The sequence below is a fragment of the Meles meles genome, chromosome 20 (assembly GCF_922984935.1).
Source record: "Meles meles chromosome 20, mMelMel3.1 paternal haplotype, whole genome shotgun sequence".
Taxonomy (NCBI): domain Eukaryota; kingdom Metazoa; phylum Chordata; class Mammalia; order Carnivora; family Mustelidae; genus Meles; species Meles meles.
In genome coordinates, this window is record NC_060085.1 from 3394304 (window position 1) to 3421619 (window position 27316).

General features: G+C 53.7%; 2 protein-coding genes and 1 non-coding gene across 5 annotated transcripts in view; 1 reads left to right on the forward strand and 2 right to left on the reverse strand.

The window, feature by feature from the left end:
• Positions 1 to 11465: 11465 nt before the first annotated feature.
• Positions 11466 to 22800, reverse strand: ARRDC5 (arrestin domain containing 5). The gene is made up of 3 exons (XM_045990480.1): positions 22437 to 22800; positions 20321 to 20526; positions 11466 to 12034 (listed from the first exon to the last, which is right to left on the reverse strand). The coding sequence occupies exons 1-3, from the start codon at positions 22786 to 22788 to the stop codon at positions 11507 to 11509; spliced, it is 1086 nt and encodes a 361-aa protein (XP_045846436.1). The 5' UTR covers positions 22789 to 22800; the 3' UTR covers positions 11466 to 11506.
• Positions 14673 to 14745, reverse strand: TRNAR-CCU. Its single transcript has one exon. It is a non-coding gene; the product is annotated as a tRNA-Arg (tRNA).
• Positions 22801 to 25271: 2471 nt separating the features above from the next.
• The window catches only part of UHRF1 (ubiquitin like with PHD and ring finger domains 1), a 28444-nt gene continuing 26399 nt past the window's right edge, over positions 25272 to 27316 (forward strand). The window contains exons 1-2 of one of the 3 annotated variants that reach the window (XM_045990478.1): positions 25272 to 25404; positions 26715 to 26881. In XM_045990478.1, coding sequence (XP_045846434.1) covers positions 26729 to 26881 — 153 coding nt within the window. In that variant the 5' untranslated portion in view covers positions 25272 to 25404; positions 26715 to 26728. The other 2 variants (XM_045990477.1, XM_045990476.1) reach the window with 2 other exon arrangements.

A 27316-nucleotide genomic window follows, 5' to 3' on the forward strand; every position in this document is an offset into this window, starting at 1 on the left:
CAAAAGGAAGTAAATGCCTCCTCCACAGTGTTGGCAGCATGGCAGAGTGTTGCCCTGTGGAAGACCCACCCAGAGATCCCCATATCTGTGGGGATTCTAGACTTAAGAAAGTGCCCTGCCTTTTAGAAAACCACTGGACCAAATAAAACCCAACCGGGGCCATATTCAGCTCAGGAGCCACCAGTGCGCCACTTCTGCTAAATTAGGTGGGGTGGGGTGGGACGGGGCCTCTGAAACTTCCAGAAAGAACACGGAAGAAAAGCTGGCGTCTGTGACTGAGCACATTTTTTGGACAGTGGTTACAGTCGCACCATACAGTCGAGCTTTCTGCCACGATGGGGAGGCTCCAGAACCCCGCACTGCTCAGTATGGTGCCCACGGGCCCCACATGGCTTTTGCTCATCAAGAAACTGAATATTCATATCCTGAATATTCACATCCTGAATATCCTGAACATCCTGAATACTTCCAAGCAGCCACACACAGCCGCTCAGATTCTCAGGTGAGTCCGAGGCACCAAAAGGATTACAGCAGTCAGCTACAACAGTTCAAAATTTCCTGTTTGCTGCTGGCCTTTTTTCCTACTCATGCATTCATTTTCCTCTTCATTCATTCAGCAATTTTTATTGCTGTGCGAGGTGCTGGGAACACAGCAGCGGGTCAGAGATCCCAGCCTTGTGGCGCTCACTGACGATGGCAGAGACAGACAATAAAGGAGAGAAATGAGTGAAATGCATCATGGGTCAGCTCACTGAGAAAAGCAAAAGACTGGCATGGAGAACGTGGGGTGTGATTTGGTGGGGGGTGTAACTTTTAATGGAGCAGTGAAGGGAGGCTTCCCAGATTGGCATCTGAATGCAAAAGTGAGGGAGGAGAGGAGAGAGCCACTTAGAGATCTGGGGAAACAGCACATTCAAAGGTCCAGAGGCAGGCTATACTTGGGAAGTTGGAAATGCAGCCGGGAAGTTGATGTGGCTGGAGTGGAGTGAGTTCTTGGATGTATAGAGCTCAGAGAGGTTAAGTGAGTTGTCCAAGGTCACACAGCTCCAAAGTCACTGGGAGAAATGTCGGGTAGTCTTGAGCTTCTGAATGGCCTTCAGTGCTGCGACGTGGCCAAAATATTCCTGGTCAAGAGATGTAACGCAATTCCGATCAGCAAAATAAAGTCCTGGTGATTTTGCCCAACATCTTTTGAACAAAAGGAGAACACCCATGCTCGCCATCTTTCCTAATGTGGCACTCAACCCCCACCTCCAGTTCCCTGTGAGCACAATCAAGGACACTTGCCACTGCGCATGTGCACATGGTGGGGGAAGGGAAGGAAAGGAACTGCCCCACGGGACCTTAGCACTTCCTTTTCCAGACCAGGGCCGCCTCCTCCTGGAAGTCTTCCAACTTACCTCCTCAGTCTCCCCCAAGGCTAACTCTGCCAGACTAAACAGAGGTTCCCATCTCAATTTGAATTTTGGGTCAACAAGGAGTACATTTGGGGGGTATAAGTATATCCCATGAGATATCTGGGATATACTTACATTCAAAAATTATTCCTTGTTGACCTGAAATGCAAATTGAGCTGGGGATCCTTTTTATTTTTGTTTTTGCTAACTGTGACAACTCTACCTTCAAACTCCAATCCTTTTTTCTGCCTTTGCTGTGTCCCCCGGAAAACTCACCTCTCAGCCTTGCCGGGCTCCTTGAGGCCAACGCCTGTCCACGATTCCCAGCGTGGGAGATAAGAAACATATTGTTTTCTGATTTATTTCATTACATTATTCAGAGGCCTCATTTTTATTTTCCCCATTTTTTGGATGAGGAAGCTGAGGTTTACAGACGTGATTAACATGCCCCAGGTAACACAGCCAGAAAGGGACCGCCTGAGTTTGTTGGAGATCTCAGTGTACCCTCCAACTCCTCACCCTGCCTCTCCTCCCTCTCTCCTCCTTCCCTGTCCATCCCTCTTACTCCCCACCTCCCCTTTCTCCTCCTCCTCTTCCTCCCCTTCTTCTTCCTCCTCCATTCCACACTTTCCAGTGGAAGGGCTCTGAAAACTCTGCCTTCTTTCCCACTGAGCCCAAGGGAAGGAGAGACAGACCAGCATTGTGCCACAAGGTGGCGCTGCTGGTCCCAGATTGGTCTCCTGACCCAGGTGTCCACCCTCCCATCCCCAATCTACCCTCTGACCCTTCCCTCCTTGCAACCATCCATCCACGTATCAAGTATCTCCTAATATTGTGAGCCAGGCCAGGCCTGGCTGTGAGGACCTGACTGGACATGCAGTCATTCAACAAACAATTATTAAGTGCCTGCTGTCTACCAGGTCCATGCTGGGCAGCCCTGAGGATTCAGCCCCCACTTCTGCCTTCAAGGCACTCATAATCTAATGGGGAGACATGTATGGGACCAGCAGGACTGTGTTAAGACTTTTATAGCCCTGGGGCGCCTGGGTGGCTCAGTCAGTTAACCTTTTGCCTTCAGCTCGGGTCATGAGCCTGGAGTCCTGGAATCGAGCCTCACATGGGGCTCCCTGTTCAGTGGGGAGTCTGCTTCTCCCTCTCCCTCCGCCGCTCCCCGCCACTTGTGTTCTCTCACTCACCTGCTCTATCTAAAATAAATCAGTAAAATCTTAAAAAAAAAAAAAAATTCACAGCCCTAAGGCCCTTTTGCCGTTGTGGGTCCCTCCCCCCATGAAAAAATTCTGCAAATGATCTTTTACGACTGCACTGGTATTCTAGTCCTTATTTTCTTCTGATTTTAAGCTAAATTAAAAACAGACCCCTTCCATGGGCCCTTAAAAGTGTCATGGGCCCCGGGTCTCCTGTGTCTGATGAATGAGTTGGCTCTGGAGGTCAAGTGCATGAAACAAGAGGGGATCAGGACTATGATCGGGGCTGCAGGTGCACGGGGGGTCCAGAGGAGAACTGGGCCCGGGTTGTGGGTGGTCCTGGGAAGCTTCTAGAAGGAAGTAATGTCTGTGCTGAGTGTCAGGCCAGTGAAGGTCCTGGGGAGGTATTCTGGGGCAGGAGGAACAGAGAGTACACGTGCACGGCGAGGCTAGAGGGTAGAATGTGGTGAGAGCGGGCTGTCAGGGGAGAGACAAGATGGGACGGTTTGGCAAGGGTCAGGCTGACAAGAGCCCTGAGGACATTAGGAAGCCACAGGAGGTTCTGAAGCGGGGTCAGCAAGGGCAGGTTGGAGCCTTTCCAACAGGTTGGAAAGATGTTTTGGGCTGCCCTATGGATAAAGGAAATCAGGAAGAAGAAAATGAGCCCACCTGCCTCAGGTAAGTCTTTTTTTTTTTTTTAATTTTTTATTTATTGGACAGACAGAGATCACAAGTAGGCAGAGAGGCAGTCAGAGAGAGAGAGGGAGAGAGGAAGGGAAGCAGGCTTCCTGCCGAGCAGAGAACCCGATGCAGGGCTTGATCCCAGGACACTGGGATCATGACCTGAGCCGAAGGCAGAGGCTTAACACACTGAGCCACCCAGGTGCCCCCCCCTTTTTTTTTTTTTTAAGATTTTTATTTATTTATTTGACAGAGAGAAATCACAAGTAGGCAGAGAGGCAGGCAGAGAGAGAGGAGGAAGCAAGCTGTCCACAGAGCAGAGAGCCCAATACGGGGCTCGATCCCAGGACCCTGGGATCATGACCTGAGCTGAAGGCAGAGGCTCTAACCCACTGAGCCACCCAGGCACCCCTCAGGAAAGTCTGAAAGAAAAGGTGGAAGTCATAGAAAGATGGGAGAAGGGTGGGGAGGACTAGGGGAACATTCCAGGCACCATGATGAATCATTCATTCTGGAAGTATTTATTAAACACCTCTGGTGTGGTCCACTGAATACAGCAGTGAAACAGAGAAAAAGGCTCTCTGCAGGAGATGTGCTCCAAGCAACAGGATAACCTGTGCAAAGGCCCTGGGGCAGCACTGCGACTGATGTCTTGGAAGAACAGCGAAGGCTCTAGTGGCCAGAGCAGAGTGATCCACGGGGAGACAGGGAGGGGACAAGGCAGGTGGGCTAGGGGAGGTCTTGGGCTTGTACCCCAAGGGAGGTGGGTGACCTGAAGACCTGTGGAGGGGGGCACCTGATTCGGGGGGGGCAACAGTCTGTACCAAGGGTCCTGAAAGATTAGGAAGCTTTTGGGGGAGCCATGGCTCCTTCTAGGAGAGGGGGCTGGGAATCGGGAGTAGGGGTTGCTGGGAGCCCCGCTGGGGAAGGGGCTCCAAATGTCCGGCAGAGGCTTTGGGCCTTTATTGTGGGAGCAGTGGGGAGCAAGTGCTGGATTCTGAGCAGGGAGGCCCTGTTTAGGTCTCTGGGGAAGGAGGGTGGAGACTTCAAGATGCAGAGAAAGGCAGGGGTGAGGGCAGGGCAGGCAGGAGCTGATGGCCCATGACCAGGCCATCAGGAGTGTGTGTGTGTCGGGGGGTGGGGGTGGATGGGAGAGACCACAGCAGGGAGTGGACAGGCCACTCGTCAGAAGGTGAAGCTGACTGGGCCTCTGGTGAGGGGCCCAGGGAAGGGGAGGACACCTGGGCCATCCCCAGGGCGAGGACGAGTAGAGGACCCAAGTGTGGGAGGACGTCAATGGGCTTCATTTTTCCTCCCTGAGAGCCCATGGCCTGGTGTTGCAAATTGACCAAATAAATATACAGGATATCCAGTTCAGTGTGAATTCCGGATACATAATGAATCGTTTTTAGCGTAAGTATCTCCCTTATAATAGTTGGGACATACTTATGCTAAGAAATATTTGTTTACTTGTCTGTTTACCTGAGGCAGTTCCAGCCAGTGACTGGACAATCTGACCAACGGTGGCCCGATGGCCAAAAGGCAAGGTTTTGTCTCCCTGGGCCAGCTCACGCGGCGGGAAACCGGGGTTCTTTTAACATGCAGGCCCCGGCCTGTCCCCGCCCTCCCTCCCCGCCCTCGTGGCGCCAGCTGCCCGCTGTCCCCTGCACGGGAGGTATGGGCTTGGGGGAGGGGAGCTGCTCTGAGACCCACTGTCTGTCCCTGGGCCAGCCCCTCCCAGGCCAGGCAGGTCCCACCGGGCACCCCTCGCCCCAGAACGTCCGGCAGCCGGGAGGGCTCCGCATGGCCTCGGTCGCCCCCACCCCCCCCGCAGCCCTGGTGGCCCGTCCATTTCCGAGCCAGACATCTGAGGCCCTTTCTGTGAAGTCGTGCGGGCAGAGCAGGCTGACTTCGTCAGAATGTACCGGAAGGACAGAGGCCTGGGGGTGGGTGACCGGGAACTACATCCCTCAGCGCGACCGCCGCTCCCTGACCGCTCCCACGCACGGAGCGGCCTTGTCCGGGGTGGCCGGGCCCAGCAGCTTGGGGAATGGCCCTCCGAGCGCCAGCTGCCTGGATGTGCCAGTCACGTTGGCGGGGAAAGAACGCGCTGTTCTCGGCTCTCCCGGCTGCCCCTTTGTTCCCAGGCAGAGGTGGGGGGCTGTTGCCCTGGCAACCAGCCCCTTCCCCCTCAAACAATCCCTTGAGGTGAGGATTGAAGGCACCCTGGGTCTGGGGGTCTGGCCCTGGAGGGTGTCCCCTGTCCCCCGGGGCGGGGGGGGGGGCAAAGGAGCGCCCTCCCCCCAGCCGGCCCTGGCTGCTCAGAGCTCAAGTGTCCTGGCCCCTGCGGGAGGCCAGGTCACCCCCTTGGGACCGGAATGCCGGAGGTGGCAGCGGCAGGGGGGAGGACATTCCCAGAAGGGGGCAGGCGCCATGGTGCCAGACGCTGGGCCCCGCCTGTCCTATGTCCCCTGAGCTGCAGCTGGTGCGGTGGCTTCTTTGGCTCCTGGCGGGGAGGTGTTATTTTGGGGGGTGGGAGGACGCAGGACCGTGAGCAGCGCCCTGCCCCCCCCACCCAGGGCAGGAAGTGGGGTGGTCCCAGCTGTGTTCTCCCGTTGGTCCACCTGTCCCAGTGGGCACCACAGGCCACCGCACAGGAAGTGTTCCCAACGCCCGTCCCGTCCTGTGTGGCCTCCTGAATCTGGGGCCCAGAGGGGAGGCAGCCCGTGGGGAGGGTGCAGGGGCCTGCTATGGTGAGTCAGAATCTTCCAGAAGCCCTCAGTTGTAGCCACAGTAGTGCCGTGGAGTAAAGCGCTTACTTTGGGGGATTCTTTTATAGACGTAGGCTGTGTAAGCCAGCATCTTGGGGAAGGAGGGACTAATGAAGAATTTGAGTTTTATGGGTGGGGATATTAAGGCTCAGAGACGCAAGTGACTTGCCCAAGGTCACACAGCATCGAAAAAACAGAGCTGGGAATCTCATTAGCAGTTACTATCAGCTACCCCAACTCAGCGTAGACCTCAGCCCCTCCTGTGGACGGGGGCTGGCACGGAGCAGGCGGGACCGGGGATGCTGCCCTGCCCCCGACGCCCACTGTGCCCCGGACACCCCCACAGAGAGTGACCCCAGCCCCCCATGTAGAGTTGTGCCACGGTGAATAATAGTAATTAACATTTCATAACAATACCAGCTATTATCATTAATCACATTATTTTAGGTAGCATAATTATGCAGCGATTTTACAGATGAGAAAACTGAGGTCCGGAGGGCCTATATTTCGGACCCCCGGCCCTTCTCAGGTACATGAATCTTGGCTGATTCCATAACACACTGTAAGCTTTTCAGGAAGGGGACCCGGAGCAGAGAGGGGACATACTCAGGACTCAAACCCAGAAACCCAAGGACAGGCTCAGGCCACCCTGGGTCCCCATCTCAGTTTGGGCACGTGCTGGGGGCCCAGGCTGGCCGTTCACCTGCCTCAGTTCTGCGTCTCTAGAGATGGGTTCCTCTGCCCTCAGCTGAAGCGGTAAAAATAATTCTCCGGGGTGCTCAGGCAGACACTGCTGAGGGTGGTTAGGGGACCCCGTCCTGGCTTTGCGAGTCTGGGCACCCCCTGCACTTCCATGCAGCATCTAGTGGGTAAAAGCAGGAGATGCTGTTCAACATCCTCCCTCGCACAGGATTGTCCCCCATAAACGGAATTATGTGACCCCAAATGTCAAGCCTCTGTTGCCTCATCCGAGAAATGGGGCATTCAGGCCCTGGCTCATGGATGATAGGATGAAATGAAGCAGCCCACAGCTTAGCTCAGTGCCTGGGGCACAGAGAGCACCGTGTAAGGCTTGGGCATCGCTATGATTAAAATGTTTTCATGGTGGTAAAATACACATACAAAAGCTTACCTTAATTTGTCTTAGCCGTTTTTTAAGTGCACAGATCAGTGGCATTAAGTGCATTCACAAGGTTGTACAACTATCCCCACCATCCGATTCCAGAACATTCTCCTCTTGCAAAACTGAGACTTCATTCCCATGAAACACTGACTCCCCACCCCTGTCCCCATCCCTGGCGCCCACCGTCTGCTCTCTGTTTCTGTGGATGGGACGCCTCTAGGGACCTCCTAGAAGTAGAAGTAGATGAGAATTGCCCTTTGGAGACCGGCCTCCTTCTCTAGCTTCACGCCCTGGAGGTTCATTTATGTTGTGGTGCGTATCAGGATTTCCTTCCTTTCGAAGGCTGAGTAATATTCCGTCACGTGGATGGACTCATTTGTTTGTTAGTCCATCCATGCGTGGGCGCTGGAGCTGTGGGACCAGCGTGGTGATGGCGGGAAAAGTCTAGAAGGGTATTAAAGGTGAATCCAATGGGATTTGTCAAGGAATCGGTCAGGGAATGTGGCTTTACAAGATACACCCATGGAGGGATGCTTGGGGAACTCAGTCGGTCAAGTGTCTACCCTTGGCTCAGGTCATGATCCCAGGGTCCTGGGATTGAGCCCCTAATCGGGCTCCTAGCTCAGCAGGGAGCCTGCTTCTCCCTCTGCCTGCGACTCCCCCTGCTTGTGCGTGCGCTCTCTCTCTCTCTCTCAAATAAATAAATAAAATCTTAAAAAAAAATACACCCACAAGGGGCACCTGTCTGGCTTGGGTCCACAGGGCATGTGACTCTTGATCTCTAGGTTGTGAGTCTGGGCCCCATGTTGGGCGTGGAGCTTACTTAAAGTAAAGAATGAAACAAGACCAAAAAAACCCCAAAAGCAGAAAACAAAACAAAAACAAAATCCACAAATGTTTTGACACTCCTTTAAGAAGGCGGAGTGTGGGTTGCACTGAGTGACTAGTTTCTTACTAAATACGGCAGAAGTGATGGTGTCCAACACCCCTGAGACTGGGTCATGAAAGTCATGGTGCCCTCCCTGCTCGATCGTGGATCACTTGCTCCCGAGGAAGCCAGCCGGCATGTTGCAAGGACACCCAGGAAGCTCTGTGGCGCCAGTGTGGGTGGGGCTTCTTGGGAGGGGCTTCTCCAGCCCCAGTCAAGCCTGCAGTCTCTCTCTCTGTCTCTCTCTCCCTCCCTCTCGGGCTGCTGGAGTAAGGGTGCAGGGGTGAGAGAACACAGTGCCTGGGAGGTGGCTACAGCCATCATCCAGGTAAGCATTGATGGTGGCCTGGGTTCAGGTGGTGGAAGGGGAGATGGAGAGAAGTGGACAGGTTGAGCAGGTACTTAGGAAGTAAAACAAACAGGACTTGGGAGAATAAAAGGCAGGGGTGGGGTCTTCATGACACGGGGAGCCGAAGAGAGAGCAAGTGAGGCAGGGGTGGGGAGAAGACGAGATGACAGCTGTGGCCGCACTGAGTCCCCGTCCCTGAAATGTCCAAAGGCCTCCACACATGCAGCCACTTGTATGATAAGAGTAGACTAGAGGCTCTCAGCTGAGGGTGATTCTGCCCACCCAAGGGTTTCTTGGCGGCGTCTGGAGACATCTCTGGGTAAAAGCAGGAGATGCTGTTCATCGTCCTCCTTCGTGCAGGATGGTCCCCCATAAACGGAATTATGTGACCCCAAATGTCCATGTGCAGAGCTGGAGAAATCCTAGGGTAGACCAAGAGCTGGAAGAAGAAATTGTCCATTTCAGCAGCTGTTGCTTATTCAATAAAGTTTTATTCCTTATCTTTGCAACAGTCGAGCGCAGATCAAGCTTGCTGGGCAGCTCCCCTTCAAACACCCCTCTCCAAGCAGCTGGCAAAAAAGGGAAAGAGAGAGCAAGATTCCTGTGGCCAGTTTTTAATGGATCTGGCCTGAAGTGGCTTAGGTCACTTGGCCAGATCAGTCACATGGCCATGGGCTGTGATCGTCTTCTGTTCCATTGGTCAGCTCAATCACATGGCCACACCTAAATGCAAGGCATGCTGGGGAATGTAGTCCAGCCATGGGCCCAGGAGGAAGAAGGAAAATGGGGTATGAATGGAGCCAGTCCTTGCCGGGGTGTTATTGTCCTTGTTGTTTCTGTTATTATTTAGATCTATCATCTGCAGAGATGACCCTTGAAGGTCATCCACGTTTCAGGACCTGGTAGAGGTGGGTGAGAGGTGCTTACCTGGTATGGTGGGAAGGCTTCCTGAAAGAGGAGGCATGGATGATAGGACTTTGAAGAAAACAGACACCCAAAATCTGAGAAGTGGGAGAAGAACAAGAACGGGTGGGATCAGGAATGCATTCCTTCATTCCTGACCAGGGGGAGCCTCGTAGGCCGGGGTGAGTGTCATGGGGACCCGATGGACCCAGGCAGCCTGATTTGTGCTGAGCACCTTCCGGTTGCTTAAGCAATCAGATTGCCAGGCAAAATACAGGACACCCGGTGAAATTAGAGTATCAAATAAACAGCAAGTAATACTTTTTAAGCCTCAGTATATCCCAGATATGGCATGGGACATACTTATGCTAAAATGGTATTGTTCTTCTGAAATGCACATGTCACAAGGCATCCTGGATTTTTATTTGCAGGGAGGGCAGACTGTAGGGGACCAGGTCAGGTGCAGGTGACTGATGGTCAGGGCTGACACACGAGCAGATGTGTAAGCCCTGTGTCGGGAGAACTCTGGCTTCTACCCTGAGTGAGGTGGGAAGAGCTGGGAGGCTGTGAGTGTTGAGGGCACCGCCCTGACTTGAGTAAGAGGCCCCCACACCCAACCCTGCCCAGTGTCTTTGCCCTTCAACAGTGCTGACGTTTGGGGCCAGATCATTCTCTTTTTTAATTTCACTTTGTTAACATACAGTGTAATATTAGTTTCAGATGTACAATATTCAGCATTTCCATACCTTACCCAGTGCTCATCACAGCAAGTGGGTGACTTTATCTCCATCACCCATTTAATCCATCCCCCTCCACCTCCCCTCTGGGGACCATCAATGTGTTCTCTATCGTTAAGAGTCCGTGGGGGCCAGATAATTCTTTTTGTTTCTTAAGATTTTATTTATTTGAGAAAAAGTGAGTGAGTTAGAGAACACGAGCAGGGGGAGGGGCAGAGGGAGAGAGAGAAGCAGGCTCCCCCACTGAGCAGGGAGCCCCATTGAGGGCTCGATCCCAGGACCCTGGGATCATGACCTGAGCCAAAGGCAGATGCTCAACCGACTGAGCCACCCAGGCACCCCAAGGGGACAGATCATTCTTAATTGTGGGGGGACTGTCCTGTCCACTCTGGAAAGTTGAGCAGCATTCCTGACCCCATCCACTCAGTGGCAGGAGCACTCACAGTCATGACGTCCACAAATGTCCACAAGGTGTTGCCTAGTGTCCCCTGAGAGGCAGGATCCCTCTGGGTGAGAGCCAGTAGGTTAGGGGATTCCCAGGACCCCCAGGAGACTCTGTATTCCCTAACCATCTGGCCAGCTGAGGATATCCTGGGATCCTGGGTGGCTCAGTGGGTTAAGCCTCTGCCTTTGACTCAAGTCACGATCTCAGGGTCCTGGGATCGAGTCCCGTATCGGGCTCTTTGCTCAGCGGGGAGCCTGCTTCCCCCACTCTCTCTGCCTGCCTCTCTGCCTACTTGTGATCTCTGTCAAATACATAATTAAAAAAAAAATAAATACACACACGAAGTGGGGAGGAGAGAGTAGAGAACTCACAGATGCCAGGGGGTCACCCTGGTTTCTGCCGCCTGATTCATTGGGGATTTATTCCGGTGTCTAGTGTGAGCTAGGGATCGAACTCAACTTTCCCCCCAGATAATGAACGCACGTTTTCTCCCCCTTGGCGCTACGGACCTTTGGGGTTGGATCATTCTGTTGGGTGAGGCCAGCCTGGCCATCGCGGGCCAGTGAGCGGCATCTCTGATCCCCACTCACCCACTACCCTGAGCAGCCTCTGTCCCCCATCACTGGTGAGAACCAGGACTACCAGACTTTGCTAGTGCAGCTGGAAGGCAGAATTGCCCCAGTTGGGGACCCCAAGTTCTAGGCACTGTACGACCCGGCACGGAAGTGGGTCTGGAGCGCTAATGGAGGTGGGGGCTACTGGAAGACCTTGTCAGTTTCCTTCTTCTCCTGGCGTTCGGTGAACTGTCTGGGGCTGGGAGACACTGATGCCTAAGTGGCCACAGGGTGGGGAGGCTCAGGCATGTGCTGACCACATCCCGACCCATCCAAAGACTGTCTGTGCCAGACAAAGAAAGGGCTGCCCCGTAGAGTCCAATAAAGCTTTTAATATTTAGAGGTTTGAGCACTTAATTCTGGCACTCCTGGCTTTCCAGTGACAGCTGCCCCTCCAGCAGCGGGCCGCTGTCTGGGTCCACAGGGGCACTGGTGATGATGATGGGAACCTTGGCCTTCACACTGGTCAGGGACCAGGGCAGGTGGACGGTGCTGACCAGCTCATAGTGGGTACTCATGATCTCGCCATCCTGCAGGCTGCTGCTCACGGACAGCACCTGCGGGAGGTTGAAGGTGCTGACGATCTTGGTGGTGTCGAAAGGTGTGATCTGCGTGTTGGCCTCCTGCCGGAGCAGCTCACTGCTTTCCACCCGCAACCGCCGCTCCGCGTTGGGGGTGAAGCCCTCGTATTGCACATGCGCATAGAGGGCGAAGATGACTGTCTTGATGCACTTGCCGGTCTGGTTGTTGATCTCCGTGGTGAAGATGACCCTCTGCCCTGGCACGAAGGTGTTCTTTTCCATCTGGATTTGTAGGCAGATGGTGCCCTGGCTGCAGCAGTTGTAGGAGACCTTCTTCTCAGCCTCTACCAGCAGAGGGTTCTACAAGGCGAGGGGGGGGATGGACAATCGTGAGGGATCGCAGCCCTCCGCTCGCCTGCCTGACACTCCTCCATCAGAGCTCCCGCCAACCTTGAGCTTTTGGGACTCTCCTAAGTAAGAGGCAGTAAGACAGGATCTGGAGCCCTGGGGAGTTGGCAGGCAAGACCCTGGCATGATCTCCCAACGTGCCTTATTCCGTATCCTCTGCCTTTCTGATGAGCAACTTCCTCATCTGTAGACTAAGCCTAAGAAATCCACGAGACCCTGGCTTTACCCCTCACCTCCCCTGCTCACTTGCTGTGCGACCTCGAGAAATCAGCTTGACTTCTCTGGGCCTTCGTTTTCTAGAAGACAGGAAATGTCTCACAGTCTAAGCCCAAGCCTTGGGGCTTACCCAGGCAGTTCAGACTTTAGGAGAAAATATCGCAGGGTCTGAATCATGAAAGGAAAACCATAGAGTTGAAAGTACGTCGTGTGTTTCAAGAAACGCCTCAAAATGCTGCCATCCTATAGACCCGGCAGCTGCTGGCTTGCAAATAAAGTCACACGTGCATTCTATTTAATGAGTGCCTTTGGTGACCTTTTACTTTTGATTTGTGGGTGATATTTTAAAGGATTTGATGTGATGTGGTAGGGGACAGGAGGAACAGGACTTAGAATGATCACTTTCCACTTTTGCTGGCTTCCGGTGTCTTCTTGCAGAGGAAATCGACACTTTTTACAAGCGTGTGTGAGTGTGTGTGTGTGCGTGTGTGTTCCCTTTCAGCATACGAAAAGAGAGAAAGAGAGAGAAAATAGTATGAAAAATACTTCCCAAGCTCCCCTCCCACTTCCCATTAGTGGCCGCAAGTTGGTCACTTGAAACTGGTCCTAATGGGAGAACTTTCACCGGGAAACTGGGAAACAGTACAGTGCGGCTGCCCCACACCACAGTGGGTCGTTAACCATTTCCTAGCCCAGCGCTGCCATGTTCCTGCGACCCGCTTCATGGGCATTTACACATTCTGCCGATGTGTGTCAGATTTCTGCTCATTTAAGAAATAAAATAGCCGGGTGCCTGGGTGGCTCAGTGGGTTAAGCCTCTGCCTTCAGCTCAGGTCATGATCTCAGGGTCCTGGGATCGAGCCCCGCATAGGGCTCTCTGCTTGGCAGGGAGCCTGCTTCCCCCTCTCTCTGTCTGCCTCTCTGCCTACTTGTGATCTCTGTCAAATAAATAAATAAAATCTTAAAAAAAAGAAATAAAATATCAGAGTTGTACAACCACGTGAATGTACTCAACCCTCACCGTTAAGACGGTAAATTTTATGTTATGCGTAGTTTGCCACAATTTAAAATAAAAACATGAGAGATCTGGTTGAAGTCCCCGTAGTTGCCTCCTTCATGCCATCCCCCATACTTCCTGGCACTCTCTGTCCTGAACTGGGGGTTTATCATATCTGGATTTTTTTTTTTTAAGATTTATGTATTTATTTGAGAGAGAGGGAGAGCACAAGTGGGAGGGTCAGAGGGAGAGAGAGAATCTCAAACAGACCACGCTGAGCACAGAGCCCCATGTGGGGCTCGATCTCACGACCCTGAGATCATGACTTGAGCCTAAACCCAGAGTCAGACGCTCAACCAACCGCACCACCCAGGCGGCCCACATCTGTGGGTATTTAAGAACACTCCTAAGCATTATTAAGAAATCTAACTCGGAAAATTCCACGAAGCAAATACGTAACTGTGTTATTACAAAGTCAACTCTTGTAAGCTCCGACCGAGAAGTAGGGATGTGCCGGTTTTCCTCCCAAAGTCCCTCACCTGTGCCCCGCCCCCACCCCTGCCTGCAAAGGGCAGCAGCCTGAATTCTATAGCAACCGCTTTGTTGTGCCAACACAGTTGTGCCCCTACTACCTACACGGAAGGACCGATTGCAAGATGTATTGTTTAAGAAGAAAGTGTGAGAAGAACAATACAACAAGCTCAAACGTATCTTCTAGGAAGAAAGGAAACATTCCGGATTCCACTGAAATCCATGGCGTTCTGGTTACTCTGCCCCTTGACTCCTTCCTCCCCTTCTTTGCCAGACTGGCTTTTGTCATTCTCATGTGAACTTTTATATTATTTAGGAATGCATGAGCTTGTGGTAGAAGTATACGATACGGTTTTACATATTTTTAAAAAATTTTTTAAAATAGGGGCACCTGGGTGGCTCAGTGGGTTAAAGCCTCTGCCTTCAGCTCCGGTCATGATCCCAGGGTCCTGGGATCGAGCCCCGCATCAGGCTCTCTGCTCTGCAGGGAGCCTGCTTCCTCCTCTCTCTCTGCCTGCCTCTCTGCCTACTTGTGATCTCTGTCAAATAAATAAATAAAATCTTTAAAAAAAAAAAAAAAAGGGACCAGTCCTCGAAGGGCCCTCTTAAAAAAAAATTTTTTTTTTTAATATTTTATTTATTTAACAGAAACAGCAAGAGAGGGAACATAAGCAGGGGGAGTGGGAGAGGGAGAAGAAGGCTTCCCGCTGAGCAAGGAGCCCGATGCGGGGCTCAATCCCAGGACCGTGAGATCATGACCTGAGCTGAAGGCAGACGCTTAACAACTGAGCCACCCAGGCGCCCCTATTTTTTTAAATTAAAAAAAAAAATTTTAAGTATGCTCCATGCCCAGCGTGGGGCTCGAACTCACGACCCTGAGATCAGGAGTCCCATGCTCTACCGATGGAGCCAGCCAGGCGCCCCTGTTTTACGTATATTAATACTTAAAATATATCAAGCTGTCCATGTTTTCTAGCAGTTCCCTTTTCTAGCTCAGCATTTTGTCGTTGAAATGCATTCATGCTAGCGCCTGACATTCTAGATCATTGGTTTTCCCATGGCCGCTGAGTGTGTTGCAAAATAACTGATTCACTCATCTCTCCCCCACCCCCCGCCCCGGACAATAGGGACACTTACGTGCTATGGGCTACATGTATGTTTCCATGTGCTTGATATCATAAAGTGCTAGAAGGAGCATCCCGAAGGCATTTTTTCCTGCTCTCACACACGAAGAGTTGCTCTTAGCCATGAGCTGGTGAACTTTTTCTCTAAAGGAACTGACGACAAATATTTTAGGCTTTAAATACTCCCTGTCAGATACTCCCTGTCAGATACTCCCTGTCAAATGAGTAAATAAAATCTTAGAAAAAATAGGGGCACCTGGATGGCTCAGTGGGTTAAGCCTCTGCCTTCAGCTCAGGTCATGATCTCAGGGTCCTGGGATTGAGCCCCGCATCGGGCTCTCTGCTCAGCGGGGAGCATGCATCTCCCTCTCACTCTGCCTTCCTCTCTGCTTACTTGTGATCGCTATCAAATAAATAAATAAAATCTTAAAAAAAAAAGAAAAAATATTCATTGCAACCCTCTGGATTTGTTTTCCTGTTATTTTTAGCCTACTTTATTCATTCTATTGTTTTGTTTTATACAAAACCAACATTTTATGAACATTAGCTGGCTGTAACCCACCAAATTAATCCTGTTCTGATCAATTCTCTATTCTGCTTTTCCACAACTATTATATGCTGTCCAACACACTGATGTTATAGAAACAAAGCTGTTGCAACCCACCAAATTTATATTTTGTTCTATTCTTTCGTTTTTAAGAAGTTGATTGTAAACCGCCAACCAGATTTTCTTCGCTTCCTGTTCTGTGTATTTTATTCTGTTCTGTTTTCTTCTTCTATTAAAACACACACACACACACACACACACACACACACACACACACACACAATGTTTGCAACCCACAAGAGTGACTTTGTTTCTAATATTTTCTAGGTTGGTCTTGTGAATTCTTTCATTTTATGCAAATATATTTGCACCCCGCTAAATTGATTTTGCAACCCATGAATGCGTCGTGACCTGAGGTTTGAAAAACACTGCTCTAGATCCGATGCCTTTCCTCTTGGGAGACCTGGGCCTGACCCCTGACCCCAGGTGACCTCACCTCTCCCCTTCCCTCTGACCCCCTTGCCTCCTCAGTCTTCCCCTCCCTCTCTCTCCTCCAGGAGGCTAACTGCAGGCAGTTTTATTCTAAATCCCTCCAGTCTTATTCGAAAATTCCTTTCATGCGTTAGGACCCTGGGGGCATGGAGGAACTTGCTGCCCTAACTCAAGGCCAAGCCTGTAGTTCCACCTGTACTTGAGAGAGGGGCCCAGCCATTCCCGCAGTGGCCCAGTGGGGGCCTCCCATGCTAGGTCAGGCAGGGTAGCCAAATCGCCCTGATTCCCAGTAATGTTGGGGGGGCGTACACACCCAACACTGGATTTCCTGGATCTGGGGAGGGTTTAGGAGCCCGAATTCCTTTGGCCCATGTGAAACTTTGGGGGGGGGGGGGACTCATCCAAACAGTACTTATTGGCATCAACTTGGTGCCAAGTTCAAGGAAAACCCATAGCAGTTAAGACCAGCCCCGTCCCTGCTCCTGGCGAGAGGGAGGTGGGGAGGGAGAGCTACACACAATCAGCTTGCTGAAAATGAACCAGGTCATTTCTGATAAGGGACAGTGATGAGGCTGTGGCCAGAGGCAAACCAAGGGTATGAACTAAGGAGAGGTGCGGTGGGGGCTCGCTTGGAGCCAATGGTTAGGAAATGACTCTGGGGCAAGCTCCTTTCCCAAACGGTACCTTTCCCAAACCGTACTGACCTTGGGAAGAGGCAACACAATCTTGTCCTTCAAGATTTTAAAGATACAAAGAGTGGAGAGGAGGTAGGGAAATTAGGTGCCTCGTGCAGGGCTGGAGGGAACCCAAAAGCAGTCCAGGCAAGGTGGAAAACAGGCTGGGGTGGGGGGGTGCCTCAAATGCTCTAGGGAGTAGCCATCTGACCTAGCTATTCCTCTCCAGGTATCCAGCCAAGAGAAACAAGAAGATACATGCACGAAACATGGAGGGGAGTGTGTGCAGAGGCGCGATTCACAGTAGCCAAGAAGTGCAAGCAATCTAAGTATCCATCAGGCACAAATGCGCACACAAAATGCGGTCCATCTGCAAGACGGAATGTTACTGGGTTGTTAAAAGGGATGAGACCCAGACAATACGCTGGTGAGTGGAATCAGCCAGAGGCAAAAAGCTTCCTTATAATACGATTCCATTTCACTGAAATGGTCGGAACAGGCAAATCCGCAGAGAGAGGAAGAGAATTAGCCGTGGCCAGGACTGGGGGAGGGGTGTGAGGAGTTTGCAGGGGTGACAGCTAAGGGATGCAAGCTTCCCTCTGGGGTGATGACAGCTTCTCAAATAGAGTTGTGACGGCCGCACAGCTCTGTGAACACGCGAGAAGTCATTCGACTGTACACTTTCAATGACGAGATTCTAAGATATGTGAATTCTAGGGGCGCCGGGGAGGCTCAGTCGTTGGGGGTCTGCCTTCGGCTCGGGTCATGATCCCTGGGTCCTGGGATCCAGCCCCGCCTCAGGCTCCCTGCTCAGCGGGCAGCCTGCTTCTCCCTTTCCCACTTCCCCTGCTTGTGTTCCCTCTCTCACTGTGTCTCTCTCTGTCAAATAAATAAATAAATAAATAAAATATTTCCAAAAAATATGTGAATTATAGCTCAATAATCTGTTAAAAACAAGTGAAAGGGGAAAATGTTTGCTTCTCCTGGCTCGGGCTCCCCTCCCAGGGGGGCAGTGTCTGTTGCTAGTTTCTCTGATCTCTTTCCGGAGACGTTTGTTACACCTGCAAGGAAGTGCATTTCTCGCTTGTAGGCTAGACACAGTGTTCTGAGCTTTGCTGTGCTCACTCAAGCCCGCGACTTAGAGGTCCTGATGCCAAGAGCTGCCTTGTTCTGCCTCTGTCTGCTTCTCTCTCTCTCTAACTTAACGATAGAATATTCCTTATGACTTTCACTCCCTTGGCAATGAACATTTAGGCTGATTCCAATCTATTGGCATGAAAACACTGCCGTGAGAGATCACAAGTGAAAGAATACCAGTAGGAGAAATTTCTAGGGGCGCCTGGGTGGCTCAGTGGGCTAAGCCGCTGCCTTCGGCTCAGGTCATGATCTCAGAGTCCTGGGATCGAGCCCCGCATCGGGCTCTCTGCTCCGCAGGGAGCCTGCTTCCTCCTCTCTCTCTGCCTGCCTCTCTGCCTACTTGTGATTTCTGTCTGTCAAATCAATAAAATATTAAAAAAAAAAAAAAAGAAATTTCTAGAAGGAAAATGGCTGGGGCAAAGTGCACGTTCATTTTAATTGGAATAGCTACGGCTAAACTGCCCTCTGTTGGGGTTGTGAGAGTTGACTCAGCCAGGTGAGTGTCTACATGGCTTCTGAACAAAGATCTGAAAGTTGAGGGGGACGGATGGGAAGGTCATATTATAGTGTTCCGGGTGGCAGGCACAGCCTGTTCAAGGGCCCTGGGGCAGGACCAGGCCAGGCGTATTGGAGGAACAACGAGGAGGCCTGTTTGGCGGGAGCCGAGAAAGTGAAGGGGAGGGGGCAGGTCAGGCAGGGCCTGTGGGCAGGCAGGGGGACTTTGGCCTTTACCCTGAATGACATGGGAGACCAGGAGGGCTGTGGGGGAAGAGGAAGGTCATCACCTGACTGCCTCTAGCTGCTCTGAGGACAGACAGGTGGGGGTCAAGGCTCTGCCTCTACGCAGGGGTACCTGGGTGGCTCGGCCCACTGAGCATCCAACTCTTGGTTTCAGCTCAGGTCATGATCAGGCGTTTGTGGAATTGAGCCCCACATTGGGCTCTGGTCTCAGCATGGAGTCTGGTTCAGACTCCCTCTCCCTCTCTTCTCTTCCCTGGGCTCGCATGCACTCACTTTCTCTCTCAAATAATTAAAAAAAGGAAAAAAGACTGCCTCTACCTGGTTGAGCTCCATCATGGCTCACCGCACAGAGTGGTAATCTCTGCCCTGGCCCCAGCTCCTGCCTTCCCCCTGCCCCCTGTTGTTTATCCTCCCCAAAGCAGCCAGAGGGAATCCAATGATGACCCCTTGTCCACCAGGGATCTCACCTGCATCAGGATGAAAGTCTAAGCCTTCCCAAGGCCTCTTGTTCCCTCCCTGCTCTTACCTTCTTCCCTCTCACCCCCTCCTTCCCTCTGTTCCAGCTATGTGGCCCCCACAATGTTCCTCTAACATGCCAGGCACAGTCCTGCCACTGGGCCTTTGCATGGGCTGTTTGCTCTGCCTGAAACCCTCTAGCCCAGATATCCCCACGGTTTCCCCCTTCTCCTCTTTCAGTTCTCTGCTAAAATGTCACCTTCTCCAGTCGGTTAAAGCCAGTATTGAGTAGTTGCAAAACACTATTTTCATATCCTCAAAACTTATCTGTGATAACTCCCTTTGCTGCTATGACCTTGATTTTTAGATCTTCCCGTTTACGGGGCACCTCCTGCGGGTGCAGACACCATGCTGAGCACTTTGCAGTCTTCGTGGGTATCCATCAAGGGAAGAATTATTCTCCCCATTGTACAGATGAGGACAGTCAAGGCCGTGGGAGGTGTTATGAATTGCCCAAAGCCCTCTAGCTAATGAAGTATCTGTTGGCTAGAACTCAGGCTGAGTCTCACCCAACCCCAACATTTCACCCCAGCTTCTGCCTTGTGCCCTGCCCCGCTGCCCTGTAGATTAGCTCTAAGGGAAGGCCAGAGGGGGGCCATAGTGTGCTCAAGGTAACACAGGGAGCAGGCAGTCAAGGGGGGCCTTGAGCTCAGGTCTGGTCCTCCCAGGGCTGTTCCACCCCTCCAAGTGTCTATGCTACCTGGGACCCTCCAAGGACCATCCCAGGTTGTTGGCCGGGCTTGAGATGATCCCCAGGACATATATAATACTGGTGGTGTAGGCGTGACAAGGTTCTTGGGGCTCATCCCCCAACCTGTGCCAGGCACTGTGGGATGTTCTGCAAGCCAGGTACGATCTCTGCCCATTTTACAGATGTGGAGATGGAGGCACAGAGAGGCAACGCCATTTGCGGAGGGGTCCGGTCATTCTCTGTGGGGTATCGAGCAGCACCCGAGCCCCACTCCCTTGATGGCCAGTGGCCTCCCTCCCCAGACCCATCAACTATAGATGTCCCCAGACACACACCATCCTGTCCCCCCAGGGGAGGCAGGATTATCCTGGGTGACAGCTGCCCCCCACTGCCCGCTGCCTTAGTTCCTACCCTGGTTTCTGATTCACCTTTTGTGAACTCACCGGGCCCCACAGAGAGCCAGCAGCAACTTTCCTTCTTCCTGATAGGGGCCATCTCTGTTCCCTGCCTTCCCACCTGCCTTGGGTGAGCCTGGAGGACGAGCTGCACCGCTGCCCCTCCCCCATCACTACCTGCAATGGGTTTTCTTTGTGGAAGTCCGAAGTCCCTTGCACCAACAAGTACATCCTCTTCTTCGCCAGAATGTGCTCCCGGCCCACGCAGGAGGCTTGCATGAAGTAGAAGACATGGCCGATTTTGCTGGTGAAGGTGGAAGGAAGCCTGGGAGGTAAGCTGAAATGGAAGTCAAAGGTGTGGCTGCCTGCACTTAACCAATTATCTGAAAGCAAAACACACCAACGCCATCAGAAGGTTCTAGAAGCTCTTTCCTTTCTTTCTCCCCACCCCTCCCTCCTCCCTTTCTTTATTTGTTGTTTTGGCAGGGGGTTTGTTCTGGGCCTGGCCTACCTGTCCCGGAGCTAGGCTGAGTTCTGTGCTTTTAGGGATCTGCATGGTCCATGAATATTAGGTCTAGGCCTCAGCTGGGCTAGAGGGGCAGGACACCTGGGTGGGTGAGGTGGCTGGGGAGGTCACCCCAAATTTAAGAGAATCTTTTTTTTTTTTTAAAGATTTTATTTATTTATTAGACAGAGACCACAAGTAGGCAGAGAAGCAGGCAGAGAGAGAGAGAGAGGAGGAAGCAGGCTCCCTGCTGAGCAGAGAGCCCGATACGGGGCTGGATCCCAGGACCCTGGGATCATGACCTGAGCCGAAGGCAGAGGCTTAACCCACTGAGCCACCCAGGCGCCCCGAGGTCACCCCCAATTATGCAAACTACCATAAGGATGTGCTCACCCCTACTCTGGGTCTGAGAAACTGGACGTCCACCCCTTAGCCTTGCATTGGTTTAGCAAACCCACCTTGGGCCCCTACTGTAGGTTTTAGGCTTTATTTACTGGAGTGGGCGGGGCCAGTGCAGCTCCCTGCCCTCCCGGAGCTTGGCCCTCAGTGCCCTGCAGACAGTTGGTGCTTAACATGGGTTGAGAGGCAACAGAGGACCAGGGAGAAACTCACCCAGCCCCCATTTCTGCAACCTCCCCTATTTATTTTACTGTGTCCTTCATTCATCCCAAAGCCTCTCATTCTCGTGTCTTGGCCACTGGATGGCAATCCCGGTGACTCCAGGGACCCGGTTTGGTCCGTCCATGGCCCTACCCTGAGCCCATGGCCCAGTGCCGTGTGCAGAAGGCGATCAGTAAAGCGAAATAAATGAGTGAATCCATCGGAGGCTCGGGGTTATGCTTTTGAGAGGAAATGCCCGGCCATGGGAAGGGGTAGTGATGCTGGGGCTGTCCGGGTGGGTTGAGAAAATGAACGCTTACGAAGCACTTACTGTATGCCCCACACTAGTCTACGCCCTTTATATACCATTAAAATTGCTAACTCCTCAAAGCGATCTCATGGGGCAGCCCCTTTTTCTGGTTCCATGTTCCAGAGGGGCTAGCGGGACACAGAGAGGCTGCTGCTGAGCAGTAAGGGCCAGCGGGTTGCGATTCCTCCCCTAGGTTATCTGCACGCTCAGCTCTGAGCTCCATAGTTCGTCTTTGAAGAGGCCTCTCCATGACCTCTCAATCTAAAAATTTTAAGTCTAAAATTAAACTTTGTTCAGCCAGGCGTGGGCCGAGAGCTGTGGAATACATGGGAACACTCCCATGTACACACTCAGGGATGGACGTGTGGCTCCCGGGCAGCTCAGCCTCCCTGAGGTCTGTCCAGACTGTGATTCCGAACCTGCTGGAGTTGGGAACTGGTTCTTCTCTCCCTAGAATGTCTTCCCTGCCTCCTCACTCGTTCCCTGGGACCATAGGACTGATTATTTTGTCTCCTTGCATATTTCACTGTCAGAGGGACATTTATTTGTCAAATAACAAGACAGATTCGTTTTTGGGTTTTTTTTTTGGCCTCTCCAAGTGGTCATTGGGCTAAGGCTAACATTTTGTCCCCGCGGGGAAATGACTTTGTGAGTTCAGTTTGAATATCTGGGTTCTGATCAGCTCCTCCTGTCTTGTTATTTTCGTGTTAATGTGTATCTGATGGTCATTGTTATACACAGCTTCCCTCCTGGGGAGGGACCCAGCCTCTGCCCATTTCTGGTATCCCTGGGGCTTTGCTGATCCCCTAGCAGACCTGTTTACCTTCCAGACCCAGGTTCCTATTATGGCTAGAGGTGGCTGCTGGCTCTGTCCTTACCTTCTACTGGGAATGTCTTCATCTTGTGCACATAGTCGGCTTTGTTGTTGCAAATAACATCTCTGCTATAATCACGTGACGCCCCGATTTCCTCATTCCACTCCACATAGCCCCTTCCCACGAGCTCGACCTTCACAATAGGGTCCACCAGGGTGCTGTTCAGAATTAGAACCACCTGCCCTTTGATGCTGGAGCCGGCCAGGTAGATGGCATCCTTGGGCAACACTAATTCAATCGACTTCACCACAGACATGGGGGGTTGGGGTGGTGGGGACACATCCTCCCTCCTCCCCCATGCCACTGGGATTCCCGGTTCCTTTGCCGCAGTGAGGTCACCTTTCTGTGACATCATCCAGCCAGGGTTCTGGGAAGGGGCTCCCTAGGGGCTGGGAGGGGAGACGAGGCAGAGGAGGGACAGCTTGGGAATTCCAAAGTCCTCACTGGTGTATGAGATGACAACCTGACCCCTTTTCCCTAAGAAATGGCAGGTACATAAGCCAAACCAACCGCAAGACCCTAACATTCCTGCCCCATAGGGAGCACCTGTCGTCATGCTAGGAGGTTAGAGGCCTGGGCGGGGGTGGGGGGGGATGCTCCTTAGGAGCTCTGCTTAGAGATGGGCCCCAAGTCTTTTCTGCTCTAGCAGATGGCTCTCGAATGTGGTATGTGCACTTCTCAGGGTTCATAGACGGGCTAAGCTCATACACGATCACTGCCATTTTAATGGGTTGTTCTCTATACCAACCAGTTCCTGTTAGAAAAAAAAAAAATAAAAATATGGCCAGGATATGAAATCTGGTGTGTCCTGGCTGAATGCTAGCATGAACACCATCTCCTTACACATTTGACATTTCTCTTTACACCTGGTCTCCCCCGTCGAATGGGAAAACCCCGCGAGGTGGGACTTTGTGCCCACCAACGTCTGCTTGACTCCAGGCTTGTCCTCAATGAGAAAGATCTCATCTGCCTCAGATGCCACAGACTCAGGGAGGCCTGCTTGACACCTGCCCGTCCCTGAGATGTGTTCTATATGCGGCTGATGACTGTGGGTCCAGAAAGACACTCAGTAGCATACAGACGGTGTTCTGAGGTTGGAGGAAGTTAACAAATTCCGGACTTTGTATTTTGGACTCTGTTTGTTCCCGATGACTTCTATAACAAATCCCCACAATTTTAGTGGCTTAAAAACCACAGATTCATTCTCCTACGGTTCTGGAGGTCGCAAGTCCAAAATAGGTCTTAAAAGGCTAAAATCAAGGTGTCCTAGGGTTCTAGGAGAGAATCTGTTGCTCACCTTTTCTGGCCTCTATGTTTCCGTTCCTTGTCTGTTGCTCTCATCATTCCAACCTCTACTAACCTGGTAACGTCTTTGACGTGGCCCTTCTGCCTCTCTTCCTTCACTTGTTAGGACCCTTGTGATGATTTTGGACCACCCTGGATCATCGAGGATGATCTCCCCCACTGGAAGATGTTGAATCCGATCTCACTGGCAAAGTCCCTTTTGCCGTGGACGCTACCAAATTCACAGGCTCAGGGATTAGGATATGGCTAACTCTGGTGGGGGGGACATTGGTCCATCCACCATCTGGGGAAAAGAAGGACCAGTGCCTAGAAGGGACTCTGCTCGGTTCCGAAGAAACCTGTACACGCAGAAGTTGGAGGTCATTACTCTTCCGCTCAGAGCCTTCCCCTGCTGCTCACTGCTCTCAACAGATAATGACCAAAGGGCCCCCCCCCCGAAAGGCCTTAGATGACACCTTTGTGGGCTCGTCCCCTCTGCCCAGCTACACCGGCCTCCTGGCTACTCCCCCTACATTTCTAAGTCTTTTCAGGCCTCTGAGCTTGCCTGTCCCTCCTCGACCCGTCTGTCCTTGTTTTCTATCTCAGATCTCAGCTCAAATGTCATCCGTTCAGAGGCCCACCTCTCTACCTCCGCCAGAATGTCCTCTCTGCCCACCCCCACATGCCTCTCCAGCTACTGTCTTGTCTTCATTCCACTTACTAGTGTCTGAAAAAATTTGCCTTACTCATTTTTTTGCCATTCTTTCCAGACAAGAATTTACCCCTCTAGAAACCACCAACAGGGTTGGCCTTGCCCATTGTTGGGCCTTGCCCCTAGATCCAAACACTGTGTCCGGGCGCTTTGTAGGTGCCCAGCATGGGTCACTTTGTGCCCGGAATACTGGCCAGAGCAGAGCAGGCAGGGCGGAGGGGGCAGGGCAGTCCTGCCCGCCTGGACAGCCAGAGAAGGCGGGAAAACGAGGCGGGAAAACCCAGCAAACAAGCCCTGCGGGTGGGTAGGGTGAGGAGCTCTAGCAGGCCCTGATGCCGGGAAATGGGAGCTTGGGGCGATCAGGCTGGCTGTCGGGGTACAGGCGGTCTTGAGAGGAGCCCCCACATTCTACTAAAGCGTTTAAACACGGATTCCGGCCTTCCTTGCCCTACTGGTCAGTGCGTGCCCGTGCCCCGGGAGAGGGGCTGTGGGAAAGAGACTTAAAAGGTCAGGGGATCCCTACCCGGGGTCTCTGCCCCGGGGGGTCCCTAGGGCTCCTGAGGGACACGCAGAGTGGGGGTCGCCCAGCTCCCGCCACTGGGCCGGGTTGCACACTGGGCGCGCCCAGCAGAGCGCGCAGGGCTGGGCGGGGCCGTGGCCCGCTGGGCGGAGTGGGGGTAGACCGAGGAGGGGGCGCCCCCCACCCCCTTTCTCGCTTCCCGCCAGTGCGGCGGCCAATCACCAAGCAGGAGCCCGCCCCTGGCGCGGCCTCCCGCGGCCCCGCAACTCCCAAACGCCGAGTTTTCGCGGGAAAAAAAATCAGAGCAGCTGGCAGCGCGGCGGGCAGTGGTGGCCGTCCAGGCGCTCCGGGTCGCAGGCAGGTCCGCGCGGGGTCCGGGGCCACGCACGCGTCTCATCGCCATCCCCAGCCGGGCCAGGCGCGCAGGCAGAAGAGTGGATCGGGGCGGCCGAGAGGTGAGCCTCCGGACTGATCGGGCTGCCATTCCAGGCCGGGGGAAGGGCCCGGCGCACCCGGAGCGGAGACTTTGCAAAACTTTCGGGAGCGGCCCGGGGACGCGCGGCCAGTACCGGCGCACGCGTGCCCCGCAGCGTGGCTGCTCTCCACGCCGTCTCGGGCTCTGTCCCCGCCCCGCCGACCCTCGGGAGTCGTCCCCCGCCGCTCGGGCGCCGGCAGCGGCGAGAGGAACATACCCAGAGCCCCGCGGGGGTCGCGCCGGCCGGGTGGGGGGAGGGCCTGGCGAGCCGCAGGGGAGGATGTCAGGCTCCGCGCCTGCGCGCGGGGCGCCCCGCGATTCAATTGTCGCGCCCGAGCCCGATTTCGCGCGCCCTTAGTTCCCCGGGCGCGCCTGAGCCAATAGGAAGCGGGCTGGGCGGGGCAGCCGGACGCGGCGGAGCCAATGAGCGAGTCGGCTCAAGTGAAGGGGGCGGGACTTGGCGCGCGGGGCCCCTCGGCCGGTCCCGGCGGTGGGGGTGGGCGTGGGCTAGTTGGCGTGGCCCGAGCGGGCGGGCGGGAGAATAAGAGGGGCTCAGGGCCCGTGGGTCGGGGTCCGGGGAACGCGAGCCGGCGCGTGAGGCCGCCGCCGGGCCGAGGTGAGTAGCGCGGCGCGCGCGGGGGTGGCCGGGACGGGGCGGCCGGTTGCCATGGCCACCGCGGGGCCGGCCGGTCGCGCGCACGCGCGCGGGGGGCGGCGGGGGCCGCGGGCGCCCAGGGCTGGGGGCTCCCGGGTCCCGGGGCGCGGTGGTCCTTCCCTTTCGGTCACACTTAGTTGAGTTCCTGGGACTTCTGAAGTTCCAACCCGCGCCGGACTTTTGGGTTTTCCTCTTGCGTCAGTGTTAACACAGGGAATGAATGAATGAATGAACGAACGAACGAACCTGGTTCCTCGCCATTTGGCTGTGCCCTCCTTCCTCTGGACATTGTGTGTGTCGCTCCCTGCTCCCCCCGTCCCGTCCCCTCCGCCTCCCCTCCATGAAAGACGGAGCGGGTTGGACTGAGTGGTCCGAGATGCCCTTCGCCGTCCCCTCCTTTCCCCTCCCGCCTCGCTCCTCCGGCCTGATGGTCATTAACGCGTTAATTCCTTCATTTCCTCTGCGGGGCCGTGGTCAGCTGTGGCTAGCAAGTCCGCGGACCCGCACGCCAGGAGGGGGTCCTGGGAGTTTCCTAGCGTCCACAGACTGGACAAAAGCCAAGGTGACCCGAGCATGGCTCGGTGTGTTGGCGGCAGCAGCCCCACTGACCCGGGGTCCCGCTCTCTCGCCCTCAGCACCAGCAGGCGCCATGTGGATCCAGGTTCGCACCATGGACGGGAAGGTGACGCACACTGTGGACTCACTGTCCAGGCTGACCAAGGTGGAGGAGCTGAGGCGGAAGATCCAGGAGCTCTTCCACGTGGAGCCCGGCCTCCAGAGGCTTTTCTACAGGGGCAAGCAGGTAAACCCGCCCAGCTGGCTGCCGCCCGCCCTGCACCTTTGTTCTTGCCTGGTCCAGGCACCGTCCATATACTCTCCCCGCCCCTCGTCCGGTCCCGCTTCACGTCTCCACAGAAACCTCAAATGCCTGAGCCAGGAACAAAGGCTCCGCTCGCAGATCGACACACCGGGCAGGAAGCTGGCACTCCAGTCCGTAGCCGTTGGGCTTTTAAGTCCGCCTCCCCTGTTTTTTTGACGCTGCCCTCAATGTAATTTCTAGAAAAGGAAGTTGGAGGTGGCCGATGGAGGACGGATGAATTTCGAGGAAGAGCCTAGAGTGCTTCCTCAGACAGTAGGACGGGAGGGATCAGGTTTTCCTTTGAAACACACACCGATGGCCCACGGCCTGCGCCCAGTTAGAGTTTGACCCCCGCAGGGTCTGTTTTCGAGAAATTTG

Bases quoted from the DNA above. Each gene is read 5' to 3' on its own strand.
- ARRDC5 (XM_045990480.1), bottom strand. From the start codon at position 22,788: ATGATGTCACAGAAAGGTGACCTCACTGCGGCAAAGGAACCGGGAATC. The intron at 20,527-22,436 runs GTAAGGACAGAG...TTTTGCTTTCAG, and splicing joins GAAGACATTCCCAGTAGAAG to ATAATTGGTTAAGTGCAGGC. The intron at 12,035-20,320 runs GTAGTGATGGGG...CTCGCCTTGTAG, and splicing joins ACAAAGAAAACCCATTGCAG to AACCCTCTGCTGGTAGAGGC.